Source organism: Canis lupus, chromosome 25 (assembly GCF_048164855.1).
Source record: "Canis lupus baileyi chromosome 25, mCanLup2.hap1, whole genome shotgun sequence".
Classification (NCBI taxonomy): Eukaryota; Metazoa; Chordata; class Mammalia; order Carnivora; family Canidae; genus Canis; species Canis lupus.
The window spans coordinates 22,789,466-22,803,279 of record NC_132862.1 but is presented as its reverse complement, the minus strand read 5'-3'; the positions used below and the strand labels follow the sequence as shown (position 1 = coordinate 22,803,279).

The 13,814-nt window shown below is 37.4% G+C and overlaps 1 protein-coding gene across 3 annotated transcripts in view; it reads right to left on the bottom strand.

The window, feature by feature from the left end:
• BCAT1 (branched chain amino acid transaminase 1) overlaps positions 1-13,814 on the bottom strand; it is a 107,150-nt gene that overhangs the window by 40,131 nt on the left and 53,205 nt on the right. For all 3 annotated transcript variants that reach the window (XM_072798650.1, XM_072798649.1, XM_072798651.1), the window contains exons 4-5: positions 10,354-10,464; positions 7,882-8,001 (exon numbers count right to left, since the gene is read on the bottom strand). In XM_072798650.1, the coding sequence (XP_072654751.1) occupies positions 7,882-8,001; positions 10,354-10,464 (231 nt within the window). The remainder of the gene's footprint in view (positions 1-7,881; positions 8,002-10,353; positions 10,465-13,814) is intronic.

The following is a 13,814-nucleotide window of genomic DNA, read 5'->3' as shown; positions in this document are numbered from 1 at the left end:
TTCTGGGTACTTATCCAAAGAAAACAAAAACACGAACTCAAAAAGATATCTGCAACCCTATGCTTAATGCACATTATTTACAATAGCCAAGACACAGAAACAACCTAAATGTCCACTGATGGATGAATGAATAAAGAAAATGTAGTATACACATACAATGGCATACTACTTGGTCATGAAAAAAGAAGGAATCCAGCCTTGCAACATGGATAGACCTTGAGGGTATTATGCTAAGTGAAATAATTCAGACTGAGAAAGACAAACACTGAATGATCTCACTTCTATTTAGAATCTAAAACAAAAATGAAAACACACACAAAACAAGCTCATTTATACATTTATACAGAGAACAGATTGGTGGTTGCCAGAGGCAGGTGGTAAGGGATGGGAGAAATAGGTGAAGGGGATCAAAATGTACAAACATCTAGGTACAAAATAAGTCCTGGGGAGGTAACATACAGCATGTTGACTATAGATAATAATACCATATTGTACATTTGAAAGTTGCTAAGAAGAGTAAATCTTTTAAGTTGTCATAAAAAAAAATTTTTGTAACTACATATGTAACTAGACTTATTGTGGTGGTCAATTTGCAATATATGCAAGTATTAGATTATTATGTTCTATACCTGACAGTTATACCTGAATTTTAAAAAATTTGTAATAAAAATAAAATCCCAGAAATAGACTGACAAGTTTGCATGTGAAAACTGATATTCCTAAACTTGGAAGTATTATAACTGAACATAAGATGTTGGTGTGTGTTCTATAACATGTGTATGTATTGAATGATAGTGTTTATGTAATACAAAATATATATTATAATATCTGGAGTGGTTGGATCAAATACAATGGATAGCAGGAAAGCTGTTAGAGAAGGAAAGGAAATCGACACAAAGGTGGACCAATATTAGACAAGATGGGAAAGATCTTAGGAGTCTGGTCTACTACCTTTCCACACTGACCGCTGTTACTGAGCCACACTCCACATCTCTGCAGCATGGACCTCCCTCTGTCAGGATTGTCAGTACACATTCATTTTGTGGGTTTCTCTTATGAAAAGGGACTACTGCACCAGATACTGAGTTCCCTGAGAGCAGAAATGGGGCTTTTGCACAGCACTGTGTCCCTAGACTCCGCCCCACAGGCTAAGAGTACAGGGGTTCTTATTGCATTTCTTTGGGGCTGTTTCCTCATTTCAAAAATGGTATTAGCAGCTCCTACTCACACACACCATGCCTGATATTTAGGAGAGCTTCATAATACTAAGGGCTGGCAACAGCATCAGACAAGCGACTATATTTCATCAAAAAGAACCAGGACTTCCCTGAAAAGCAGAACTTTCCTGGATTGTGAAAGTAAGACAGGCCAAGCACATCTTGCTGGGAAACACTAACTCTTTCAAGAATTCTCTGAGTTGTATATCGTCAATGCTCCCTGCAGTATTATATAAGGTAGCAGGGAAATGGAATCCCAGGAAGGGAACTGGGGCGAGTGTGGCAGGTGTCCAGCTTGGAGAACTTTCCAGCAGTCAGATGTTATGGACTGGATATACATATAGTAACCTACACAGAAATGAAAAACAATGTGCCTTGGGGACACATTAGGATATGTAAGAATTATAGAACAAAACCATCTGTAGAAATTAAAATGCCAGGCATATAATAAGAGATACACTTAAAAACACAAACTGAAAGAATATTCATTTAATACATGAGATGATTTCCAGGGAGGGGAGGAGGAGATGAGAATAGAGTAGGGAATGAAGATGGAAGGGAATAAGGAAACATAGAGCAGAACATCAGCGCCCATGATGGGAAGTGCTGTGAACTGAGAGGTAGTAACCAGCTGCACCACAACTCCAAGAGTAAAACTGAAGACAACAACAATCATCCCGTATGATAAGGATGAAACGGACAAGAACAGCCTCGAGAGGCTGCCCATTGGCAGCAGTGGATGGTAGCTGATAATAAGCTGATTATCACAGGCTACCATCAATGCAAATAAGCTGGATCTCTAAAAACAAACTCAAGGTCTGAAGATACTTAGATGGGGCTGAAAACAACTGAAACATGTTAACAGGGTTATACAAATGAGAGTTTAATGTTGTTTATAAGCAGCCAAATGAATGAAGGAATCTGTATCTATATAGATCTATATCTATCTCAAATAGGATTGCAAAAGAATACATTAAAAGTGTGAGCAAGGGGCACCTAGATGGCTCAGTTGGTTAAACGTCTGCCTCTGGCTCAGGTCATGATCCTGGGGTTCTAGGATTGAGCTTTGTGTCTGGGTCCCTGCTTGCCAGGGAGCCTGCTTCTCTCTCCCTCTGCCAGCCGCTCCCCCTGCTTGTGCTCACTCTTTCTCTGTCAAATAAATAAAATCTTTTTAATAAGTAAATAAAGTGTGGACAAAACAAGTTATATGATCACAAATTGCTGCTATACCTAGTTTTCAAATCTGTTCAGATTCTTTCATTTATAGAGGCTAATTGTGGAGAGAAAAGAAGATATAAGATGTATGAGCATAAATAAAGACAGTGAATAAAGGGAATTCTTTTCATGGGAACTGTTATTATTATACGTTACATTATATGTGTAATATAAAGATTTTACAAGGTGATAAAAGGAAAAGAAAGACATGTCTATGAAATTTATGTCCTTAAGCTCCCTCTGCAGTGAACCAGAAACCAAGGAGTGGACCATTTGGCAGCAGGAGTTTTATAAATGCGAGCTCTAATGAAAACGTCATCCTGAAAGATTTCCAGAAGTTGTGAATGGGGAAACTGTTTATGTGAAGTGATTGAAAATGTTCTGCACTGTTAAGATTGTATTCTGTGCATCTGAGGTTGGAATTAACCAAAAGCAGACTGCTTCTCTAGTTGAGCTCAACTCCAGAAGTTTATTTGGGGCGGTCTGAATGTAGAAGCCTGAGTTAACTGAATAGGACAGATTTATCACCTTCCACATAAGCCAAGGTTAGTTTGTCTAGGAATACAGAAAAAGTCAAATCTGCTGGTAGCTTGCAGATCTGTGGCAGTCAGCCAGGGACGTATCAAAGGGGCAGGGTGGGCTGACTTGGAGACCATCAGATGCAACCTTTCTCTGTGACACTGATTCTCAGTCCTGCTATTATTCAGTGTTTTAATTATCTCCAGTGGGATGAGAGGACCCTGGGCAAAACTGGAAGAGTGAAAGGCCGAGAGCCATGATCACACAAGGGGATTTCAGAGTCTCTGTGGTTGTGCTTATTTTGCTATAGACTATGGTCAAAGCACCTGTACACTTACTAGAATCACTGAGGAAATAAAGCCTGTGTCTGTTTGTATGTCTATATAATTGTACTTGCTTGGAGTTACTAAATAGAATGAAGTTGCATAAAACATGTTAAAATCAGCAAAACCCAGCTTCCAAAGATATAAGGTTGTTCGGTACCCAGTATTGAGCCTGACAGCCATATAATTTTAGCTTCTTGTCTGATAAAGTGAAAATTTAGAGACTGTTCATGTAAATGTTCTTTATTTAAATATTAGGCTTTCAGATTTTATCTTAATCTCCAGTTGACACAACCAGCAGTAGCCTGAAGCACTCTAGCTTTCAGTTTCTCTTTGTTTCTACCTACCTATAAATATTTCAGAATATATTAAAGGGATGTTAAATTCCTTTTTAAAGAGAAATCCTTTGGTAATGTGAATGATTTTATCCTCTAATTTAAAATTTATTACAAGAGGTTTATGTGCTGTTTAGTATTTTAATAATATGACCTTATAGAAAAAAATTGTTTTTTAAATTTCTACCCACTGGCAGCCTGGTATTTTTTATTGGCAATCTCTACCCACTGGTTACATATTAATAGGCTAATTATAAGTGTTCCAATAAAATACTATTGTGTTTATTATAATCCTAAATCTAAAAGGATTTTAGTAATGGATCCAATCATTATCAAAGAAGCCTGAAAGACATGAAGAATTGCACAAAAATATTCATACAGAGGTATACCTATGTAAATCTGTAAAAATGTAAGGTCAGTTGATTATAAAACATGTCAAGAAACAGAACTCAGTGCACCTGGGTAGCTCAGTGAGTTAAGTGTCTGCCTTCAGCTCAGATTGTGATCCCAGGGTCCTGTGATTGAGCCCCATGTCTGGCTCCCTGCTCAGTGGAGAGCCTACTTCTCCCTTGCTCTCTGCTGCTTCCCCTGTTTATTCTCTCTCTGTCAAATAAATAAATCTTAAAAAAAAAAGAAAAAGAACACTTTGCAAATACAATGAAACTCAAAAGTTGGCATTAGAACCACTCTGTTACATGGCAGCTACCAAATTGTACTGGGCATGAGAAGGAATAATTATTAGACTATTATATCATGGCCCCTGAAAGTGAAAACAAAACCCTACCCCTGGGATGAAGCTGAGCTTTCAGAGAAAGAGATATCTCTACCTGGTACCAGTTTGCAATCCCTGGAACAAATAAAGCAGTAAAAACTGCTAGACGTATAGTTAATTCTCTCACAAGGCTTGAGATGGTGATACTCTTGAAAGTAGTTAAGAAATCCCTGGAGAGTTTGTTTTAATGCAGAGTCTCTGATCCTGGCTCCACAAATTTAGATTATTTGGATCTGAGCTGGAGCTCAGTACAAATACACTTGTTGTAGAATACTGAATATTCTATACACACAGGGGAATACCACACCCAGGAATAGAGATTGAGAACATGAGCTCAAGGAGGGGGTAATATCACTTAGTAAATTACCCCAACATATATGTGCTCATTCAGAGAAATCAAAAATACTTCTTGGATCAAAGATCCACTTAATCAGTTAATCTAACCATGAAAAGAACATGAGAGAAAAATGTGGATGTTAGCCAGCAGCAGATAAGACCAAAATATCAGGTAACTGATACAGAGGTGAGCTTTTATTCTGTGAAGCCAGTGACAATACAGAGCCATCAAGAAACTCAAGTAACCTAAAAATGCTGGGAAAAGGGTACCTGGGTGCTCAGTCTGTTAAGCACCTGCCTTCAGTTCAGGTCATGATCTCAGGGTCTGAGAGGATCCCCCCCACCCCGTCGGACTCCCTGCTCAGTGGGGAGCCTGCTTCTCCTCTCCTTCTGTCCCCTACCCGCCCCCTCCCCATTTGTGCTCTCTCTGAAATAAATAAAAAATCTTTTAAAAAAATTTGAGAGACAGAGCGTGCATGCACAAGCAGGGGGTGGGGTAGGGATGGGGTGGGGAGGAGCAGAGGGAGAAGCAGACACCCTGTTGAGCAAGGAGCCCCATGTGGGCCTCGATCCCAGGACACTGAGATCATGACCTGAGCCAAAGGCAGACAGTTGACCAACTGAGCCACTCAGGCACCCCAAATAAAATCTTAAAAAAAAAAAAAAAAAAAAAAAAGGAAAGAAAAGAAAAAGCCAGCAAAAGTTAGTCATCTCTGATGAAAGAATTCCAGTGAACTGGGAGCCACCGGGACTAATCCTCCAGCCAGTACCTCACTTACCAAATGCAGCCACCATGAAAAGACAGTGCATAAAAATTACCAGACTAGATTGTATAACATCTGAGTGGTGTACGAATGTTTAAATCCATATGCTTTAATGAGCATTATTTGTATTAGGCTCATTTCCAAATTATAAGTAATTGTTTTTTCTGCCTGTACCTTTACTTAGAAAAATTCTAGTTGATGTAAATATACCAACCAAACATAAATAATGCTGACTCACCAAATGATATCAGTTATTTCCTTTGATTCTTAACTTACTACTTACAAAGCAGATTAAAAAATTCTTGATTCTGAGGTCCAAAGCATAATCAAATAGGTAAGTTGATATAGTGGGAGAGAACTACTTGACACAGCTTTTGTCTCTGAGATTCTTGAATTTGGGCAGGCATCAGAATCACCATTCTGATCTACTCAATGAGAATCTCTGGGGATTGGAGTCAATATGTATTTTTAAAAATTCCTGGATGAGGGCACCTGGGTGGCTCAGTCAGTTAAACATCCGGCTCTTGATTTCGGCTCAGATCATGATCTCAGCATTGTGAGACTGAGCTCCATGTCAGGCTTTATGCTGGGCGTGGTGTCTGCTTAAGATTCTCTTTCTCCCTCTCCCGCTGACCCTTACCCCTCTCTAAAAATACATATATACATACATACCTGGGTGATTCAAATGCAAAAAGTTGAAGACCACCAATAAGGAGGATTATTGTGACAGCAGGCTGGACTATAAAATCAGGTTTAAAAGCTTATCTGACTCTAGATAATAGAATTCTGGAACCCTAACAACTTACTAAATCACAGAACTAAATACACTAGGAAACCACAGACCAATACCTTTTAGGAGCACTGACATAAATTCTTAACAAAATACTTGCTGAATACAAGATTTAATATGAGTTATTCACTGTAACCAAACAGGATTTAGTCCAGGAATGCAAGGTTGTTTTAATACTAAAAAATGAATAAATATAATCACAGGCTAAAGGACAAAACCACATAATCATGTCAAGACATTCAGAAAAAGCATCAGCAAAATTCAATATTTATTCATGACAAAAACTCTCAACAAACTCAGAATAGAAGAATCAGATCTTAGAGTGAGAAAGTACTTCAGAATAAATGCAAGACAGTGCTCCCAGATTACTAACAATGTTTCAACAACCTTTAAAAATTGTTTCTTCCTATCCTAAAATTAATATAAAAACTGAAAAATATATATAAAATTTAAAAATAAAAGTTCGTTAATATTAAAATGTCAGAGACATAAGGAGTAGATAACTTTTTTAATTGTCCCAGTTCTTTCAAGTTTGTTAGGGAGACCTCAATTCACAAAATTCATTATCTAGATTCTTAATAGTCTTTCAAAAGGCATCAAAAGGATTCCAAAGGACCATTTAGGTATTTATTCTATGGCCTTACATATTTCCCTATTTCTTGCATTCAGATGGCAGAGTAGAGAACCTGGTAGGCATACAATTACCTAGTAGAGAGCAGAATGATGAGATTATAGTAAAGACTGCCATCTCATTCTCCCTATTCCTAAAGATCTCCATATGCCACAGTCCCTCCACTTGTCACCCACACGCAGCCTCCCCACCTCAATTATCCCTCCATATAAGACCACAGCTGCCTAAAAAGAGGAAGGAGACAAGTGATAGGGTCTTTATAGAACATACTCAACCCACACAAATAGCCTTAGCTTCTCCATGCATGTCCTTTCTCAAGGGCACTCATCAGTATGCTGTGACCTACCAGCAGATCTTATGGCCATGTTGTTTAAAGCTAGGACTCTAGCTCTCAAGATCCTTCCCTAACTCCCACTGTGAACTTCATTTTCAACACTTCCTATGGAGGAATAGGGCCTTCCACTGCCACTCCTTAGTAATCCCAAGACTTCAGAAAACTGAAAATAAAAAGCAGAAGCTCTCCCTCCTCCAAATTTCAAAACCATCACCACTTCTGCCTCGGAGAACTGCTGTCAAGAAAAGAGACATCACATTGAGGAATGTCTCTGAGGAAACTCAGGAAAATATGAGGAAATACTGGTCAATCTTAATTAAGCTGCCTTGCTCATTTTTTGACTTATTGACATTGGTAACTGTGGTGCTTCTGTACCACAATGGTGGAAATGAGTAGTTGTGACAGAAACCATACAGCCCATAAAAACAACAACAAACAAACAAACAAACATACAGCCCACAAAGTCTGAAATATTTACCAGCTGGCCCTTTAAAGAAAATGTTTGCTGACACCTGGTCTTGATAATCAGGAGAAAAGAGTCACTTATGGTGTTACTGGGGGCTATTTCAAACTATGTACTAGAAGTTTCACATATGAATAAATGATGATAACTTGCCCAGCCTGAAACAGGGAGTCAATTTGTACCTCAGTTCCGATGAACGTAGGACGAATATACAGACTAGCAGATGTTGAATATGGGACCCATTCTTGATCCAATTTCACAAGCTGTTTAATACACTCTAAAAGCTCTTCTTTGTCAAATACCTGAAAGAACGGAAATCATAATGAATAGTGTTTTTCCTTCACTGTAGCAATAAGAAATGATCCTCATGAAAGCTTTAGACTGTTAAAAAAGCAGTAATAATAAAAAACAAATTTTTTTCTGTGATTTTTTTTTCTCTAAAATTATGGTGGGATGATGGATTATCTCCATAGAAGAAAGAAAATATTTGATCCTTTCCCTTTACCACAGCAAATATCAACTATAGCTGGATTACACATTTAAACGTGATAAAACATTAAGACTTTTATAAAGTAAAAATTTTTTAAAAACTTTGGTCACCTTAAAGTAGAAAAGAGTTGGTTTTTTTTTGTTTTGTTTTTGTTTTTTTAAGATTTATTTACTTGAGAGAGGGGGAACTTGTGCGAGACCATTGGGAAGGGGAAGTGTGAGAGGGAGAGAGGGTCCTTAAGCAGACTCTGCACTAAGAAGCAACAAATTGGGTGAAGTTACTTCCAACACATAATTAACCAAGGATCGTTAACTGGAATATGTTAAGATAGTGAGAAAGACACAGATGATCCAACAGGAAAATGGGCAAAGGCAAAGAGCAGTTTATTTTGAAGGAGAAAAAGGTTTTCATATACTAGATAAGTGACAGTTTGTAAAATAAGTCGCTTCTACTCACTTAACAGGGCAAAGAAATGTACTTTCAGAAATGTATGTCAAGGGTTATCCAAAATTGAAACGAGTCAGAAACACACATCCGAGTACAACTCATGACATCAAGAATTGGCTACTTAAATGAGAACTTACAACAGCAATCACAGCACATATAGAAATTGAGATCGCCAATCATATAGGACACATCATCACCCTAAGTCATTGAAGATTTAGTGGAAATAGAACTTGACTAGGAATTAAGAAGACTTGCACCCAATTTCTTGCTTTACTCCTTTACTCTCTTACTTCTTCCTTTACTCTGTGGAAGAAGTAATTTAAATTCTCAGGGCTTGAGTTTTCTTCTAGGTACAAAGGTGCTACTAAGATGTTTAACACATACTTTTTTTTTTTTTAGACATACCTTCTTGAGGCTTACATTAGTTAGTTATGACTAAACAGGGAAGGAATGTAAAACCACATCACACAGTTTATGGCAGAGCTTATGTCCAAAAGATGTTACTTCCCTTTCCTTCTGTCCCCACTTTAAAGTACTTCCTGGTAATTTGTCTGTAATGGCACAAGAGTGAAACTAGTCCAAAGAACTTACCTTCGTTTTCCTTCTGGTACTTTATTATGGCCTTGGAAGGAAGTGGGTGAAACATGGGTTACAAAAATAGGGAGGAAAAGGAAAAACCTGGCTAAAAAGGAGTAGTTACTTGGGCTTCTTCAAAGCACAGCTTGGGCTACGTTCCTGAAAGTTAGGCACACAGGATTTGTAAAAGAAGAAAAAGACTCCTTTGGTTCACAAAGGCAGACTGGTCATGTCTCAGGGAAGGGAAATAATCTAAGACACCTCCTACCTAGACGTGAGCCTTAGGATCTAAATCTAACCCACCGTATAATGAATTCTGCTCTTTAACAATGTTATGGACAGTAACCAATGGCATGAAAAACCATTTTGATGTCTTTTTATTAAATAAGCTGGGGGCAAAGTATCAAAATAATTAAATTACTGCAAACTTGCTAGTGTCCAGAGCAATTAGGCAAAATACTCCCAAAATATCTGCATGGCACACCATATTTTCCACTTCACATATTATAAATTTCATAGGGTCTTCAGATTTTACTTATTTTAGTTTGAGGTATAGTTTTCTTCCTTATCCTATTATGTCCTATATACACATTAATCCTCCCCTCCCCCCCACACACACCTAGACATTCATGAAGAAAGACTGTGGAATTGCCAAGTGGTATTGGTTATTTCCTTGTATTTTTACCTCACTGATTACAAAGTAGATAAGAAGTAACTTAAATGTTCATATGGTTTGTACTGAGTATTGATCTCACTACAGTTGACCCTTGACCACATGGGTCCATTTGCATGTGGATTTTTTTTTTTAATATAGTGCAGTAGTATAACTGTATTTTCTCTTTGTGATTCTCTTATTAACACTTCCTTTACTCTAGCTTACTCTAAGAACCAAGTCTCTATAATACAAAATATGTGTTAATCAACTGTTTGTGTTTTGGTAAGGCTTCCAGAAAACAGTAGGCTCTTAGCTTAGTTTTTAGGGAATCAGAAGTTGTTACAAACAGATTTTCAATTCCCTGGAGGTCAGCGCTCCTAAATCCTGCATTGTTCAACTGTATTCAGCAATGATCTGTTTTGAGGTAAATTCAGTGACCCCCATTACATCAAGAGAAACACAAAAGAAACTCCTAAACTTACATACCGGCAAAGTGGCTCTCAGAGCAGATCGGTGCATTCTATCCATGTTGAGGTCTGGACGAAACAGGCGAATTTTATTATCTACTCCTCGAAATGCCTTCAATCCTTCAAATAACTAAAGATAAAAAGAGAAATAAATCTCAGGGGATAACTAAATGAAAACAATCTCTGTGTTTAAAGATTGACTTTTTATGGGCACCCATTATCTTCATCATGTCAAGCTGTTGCATAAACCGAAGATCGCTAAATCTAGAAAAGCCAACAGTTGACAGCCTGGGTCTTATAGCTGGCTAAAAAGAAGTTCTTTTAGTACCAAAATCTGATAGGAATTTAAAGTTATCCTTGACTTAGCAGGAGCCATATTGCCAAATGACAACTCAATGGAGGTGGGAAGAAAACCTCTCCAATCACACAATATGGGCTAACTGCCCAGATAGTGAAAATGGAAGCGAAGAATCCACGGCACCCTGCCCTAAATACCCATGCATTCTTTCATTTAATCTGGCTCATTCAAACTCTGGATAGTAGATAATCTAGATGTGACCAGGGCTGGTTTAGCCCCCAAATCACAGAAACTAAGCAGCTCAAGACCTTCCTATGTTAGAGGCATGCCACTTTTCTCAAAATGCCCCCTACCCCCATGACACAAACCACTAGGCATGAAGGTTAAAAGATTCTGAAGTAGCCACATACTGATATACACAGAGAAAAGAGAAAAATCAATTTTAGTGGGAAATTTTAACACTGGCTCTCTATATATCTCCCAGAACAAACAGGCTGAAACTCAGTAAAGATATGGAAGATTTAAACAACAGGAACAACAAACTAACCTAGTGGACATACAGAACCCTGCACATAACACCTGCAGAATGTGTGCTCTTTTCACATATTTTCTAACCATAAATAAGAAATCAGTATCAGTAACAGAACTACAAAGTGTCAACATTTTGGAAAAGAGGAAATTCATCATTAAATAGAGTATGAGTCAAGAAAAATAATAGAAATTAGAAAATTTTTGAACTGAATAATAGGCCTTTAGAAGCTTATAGCCTTAAAACTCAGCTCACATGAGAAAAGAAATCAATCATGTAGCACAATTTCAAGGCACTACATTAGATTTAAGTGCAAATATCTAACTTATTAAATGTATCCAGAGTAAAGCCTCAGTTAAAAGAGAAGGTTGTCAGATTGGACCCAGTAGAGAACATGTGAAACACACCTGAAACAAAAAGACATAGAAAGCAAAATGTCACACAAATTCTTTCTAATATAAAGCTGTGAGGCTATATTATTAATACAAAACTAAATTTTAATTCAAGAAGCATTACTGGAGATTAAAGAAAGTAATTCATTGGGTTCCATTTACTTCACTTTAATTTTAAAATTGTATGCACCTCATGTAGGTTCAAATATATGTAAAAATTATATGATTATCTCATTAAGTAACACAGATGCAAAATTATACAAAAGGTAACAGAGCCTGACAAAGTTGGATTTATCTCAGGAGCAGAGGTTAACATTAGAAAAATCAATTAATGAGATTCATTATGTTAACAGCTTAGATAATTTAAAAAAACTATATGATCATCTCATTAGATATATAATAAATGCAACTGATGAAGCTAAACATTCATTTGAGATTTTTAAGTTTCCCAGATAAGAAGGAAACTTTGGTAAGTGATAAATATCTACAATGAACTCACAGCAAACATTACGTTTAATGATGAAATTTAAGCTTTCCTTTTCAGAGTGGGGATATAATAAATTGCCTATGACTACTGTAATTCAATACTATACAAGTATAATAAGGCAAATATATCAAATCATCAGATAAAAAGCATTAGGTTGAAAAGAAAAAATAAAACTGTCATAGATGATGAAACATAGATAAGACTAAATATGTAGAAAACCCAGAAAAATCAACATACTGTTTTGAAATTATTTGTTTAGGCAAGGTAACCAAATGCAAAATTGTATTCCGATGTAACAGCAATAGAAAGTAAAGACACTATTTATGATAGAATTGAGAGAGGAACATTTGGGGGCAGTGAGGGCCTAAAAGAAGACCCATAAGGACAATATAAACTTTATCAAGTCATTAGAGACCTAACTAAATGCAGAAAGCAATCACATACCCATGGATCCAAAGACTCAATATCATAAAGGTGTTTATTCTCCCAAATTGATGTATATATTCAATGTAATCCAAATGGAAATCACATCAGGGATTCTATTTTCCTTTAATAAACTAAATTACAGAAGTTAATTGGCATGATAAACCGAGTTTAAGAGTTATAAGGAAAAGCAAATGGCTGAGAACATGCAAAGCACTGTTGAAAGGCAAAATAATGGATGCCTGGGTAGCTCAATGGTTAAGCCTTTGGCTCATGGCATAATCCCAGAGTCCCAGGATCAAGTCCCACATCGGTCACCCTGCATGGAGCCTGCTTCTCCCTCTGCCTGTGTCTCTGCCTCTCTCTGTGTCTCTCATGAATAAATAAAATCTTTAAGAAAGATAAAATAGGACTTGTTCCAGACAGACATCAAGACTTAATGATTTGGAAATTAAGACAGTGTGGCATTTGTGCAAATAGACAAGTAAAACAACAGAACAGAGATCCAGATAGACCATGCAATGGGAAATGGAGATCCAGAAGCAGATCCATATATATGTAATAGAAGTGGCATGGCATATGAGAGGAAAAAGAACAGTCCTTTAAAAAAAAAAAAAAAAAAGAAAGAAAAATTTGAGAGAGAAACAGTGCCTATGTGCACCTGCACGCGCGCGCACACACACACACACACACACACACACACACACACATGCTTGTGTGGGAGCAGGGGTAAAGGGAGAGGGAGAAAAAAAAAATCCCAAACAGACTCTGCACTGAGCTCAGAGCCTGATGCAGGCCCCAATCTCATGACCCTGAGATCACCCACCTGAGCTGAAACCAAGAGTCAGTCACTTAACCGTCTACAACACCCAGCCCCCACCAAAGAACAGTCCTTTTAAATGGTGCTGGAACAACAGGGTATCCACTGGGAGAAAAAAAAAAAAAAAATCAAACTGGATTTCTACTTCATATAAAAATCACCTTCTAGGAGTAAAGACCTCACTGTGAAAGACAAAAATCAATAAATATAGAAAGACACCTTTAGGGATCCCTGGGTGGCGCAGCGGTTTAGCGCCTGCCTTTGGCCCAGGGCGCCATCCTGGAGACCCGGGATCGAATCCCACGTCGGGCTCCCGGTGCATGGAGCCTGCTTCTCCCTCTGCCTATGTCTCTGCCTCTCTCTCTCTCTCTCTCTCTCTCTCTGTGACTATCATAAATAAATAAAAATTAAAAAAAATAAAAATAAAAAATAAATAAATAACTTAAAAAAAAAAAAAGAAAGACACCTTTATAATCTCAGGGTATGAAAAGAATCTTTGTTCAAAGATCGTGTTTAAGATGCAAAACTACC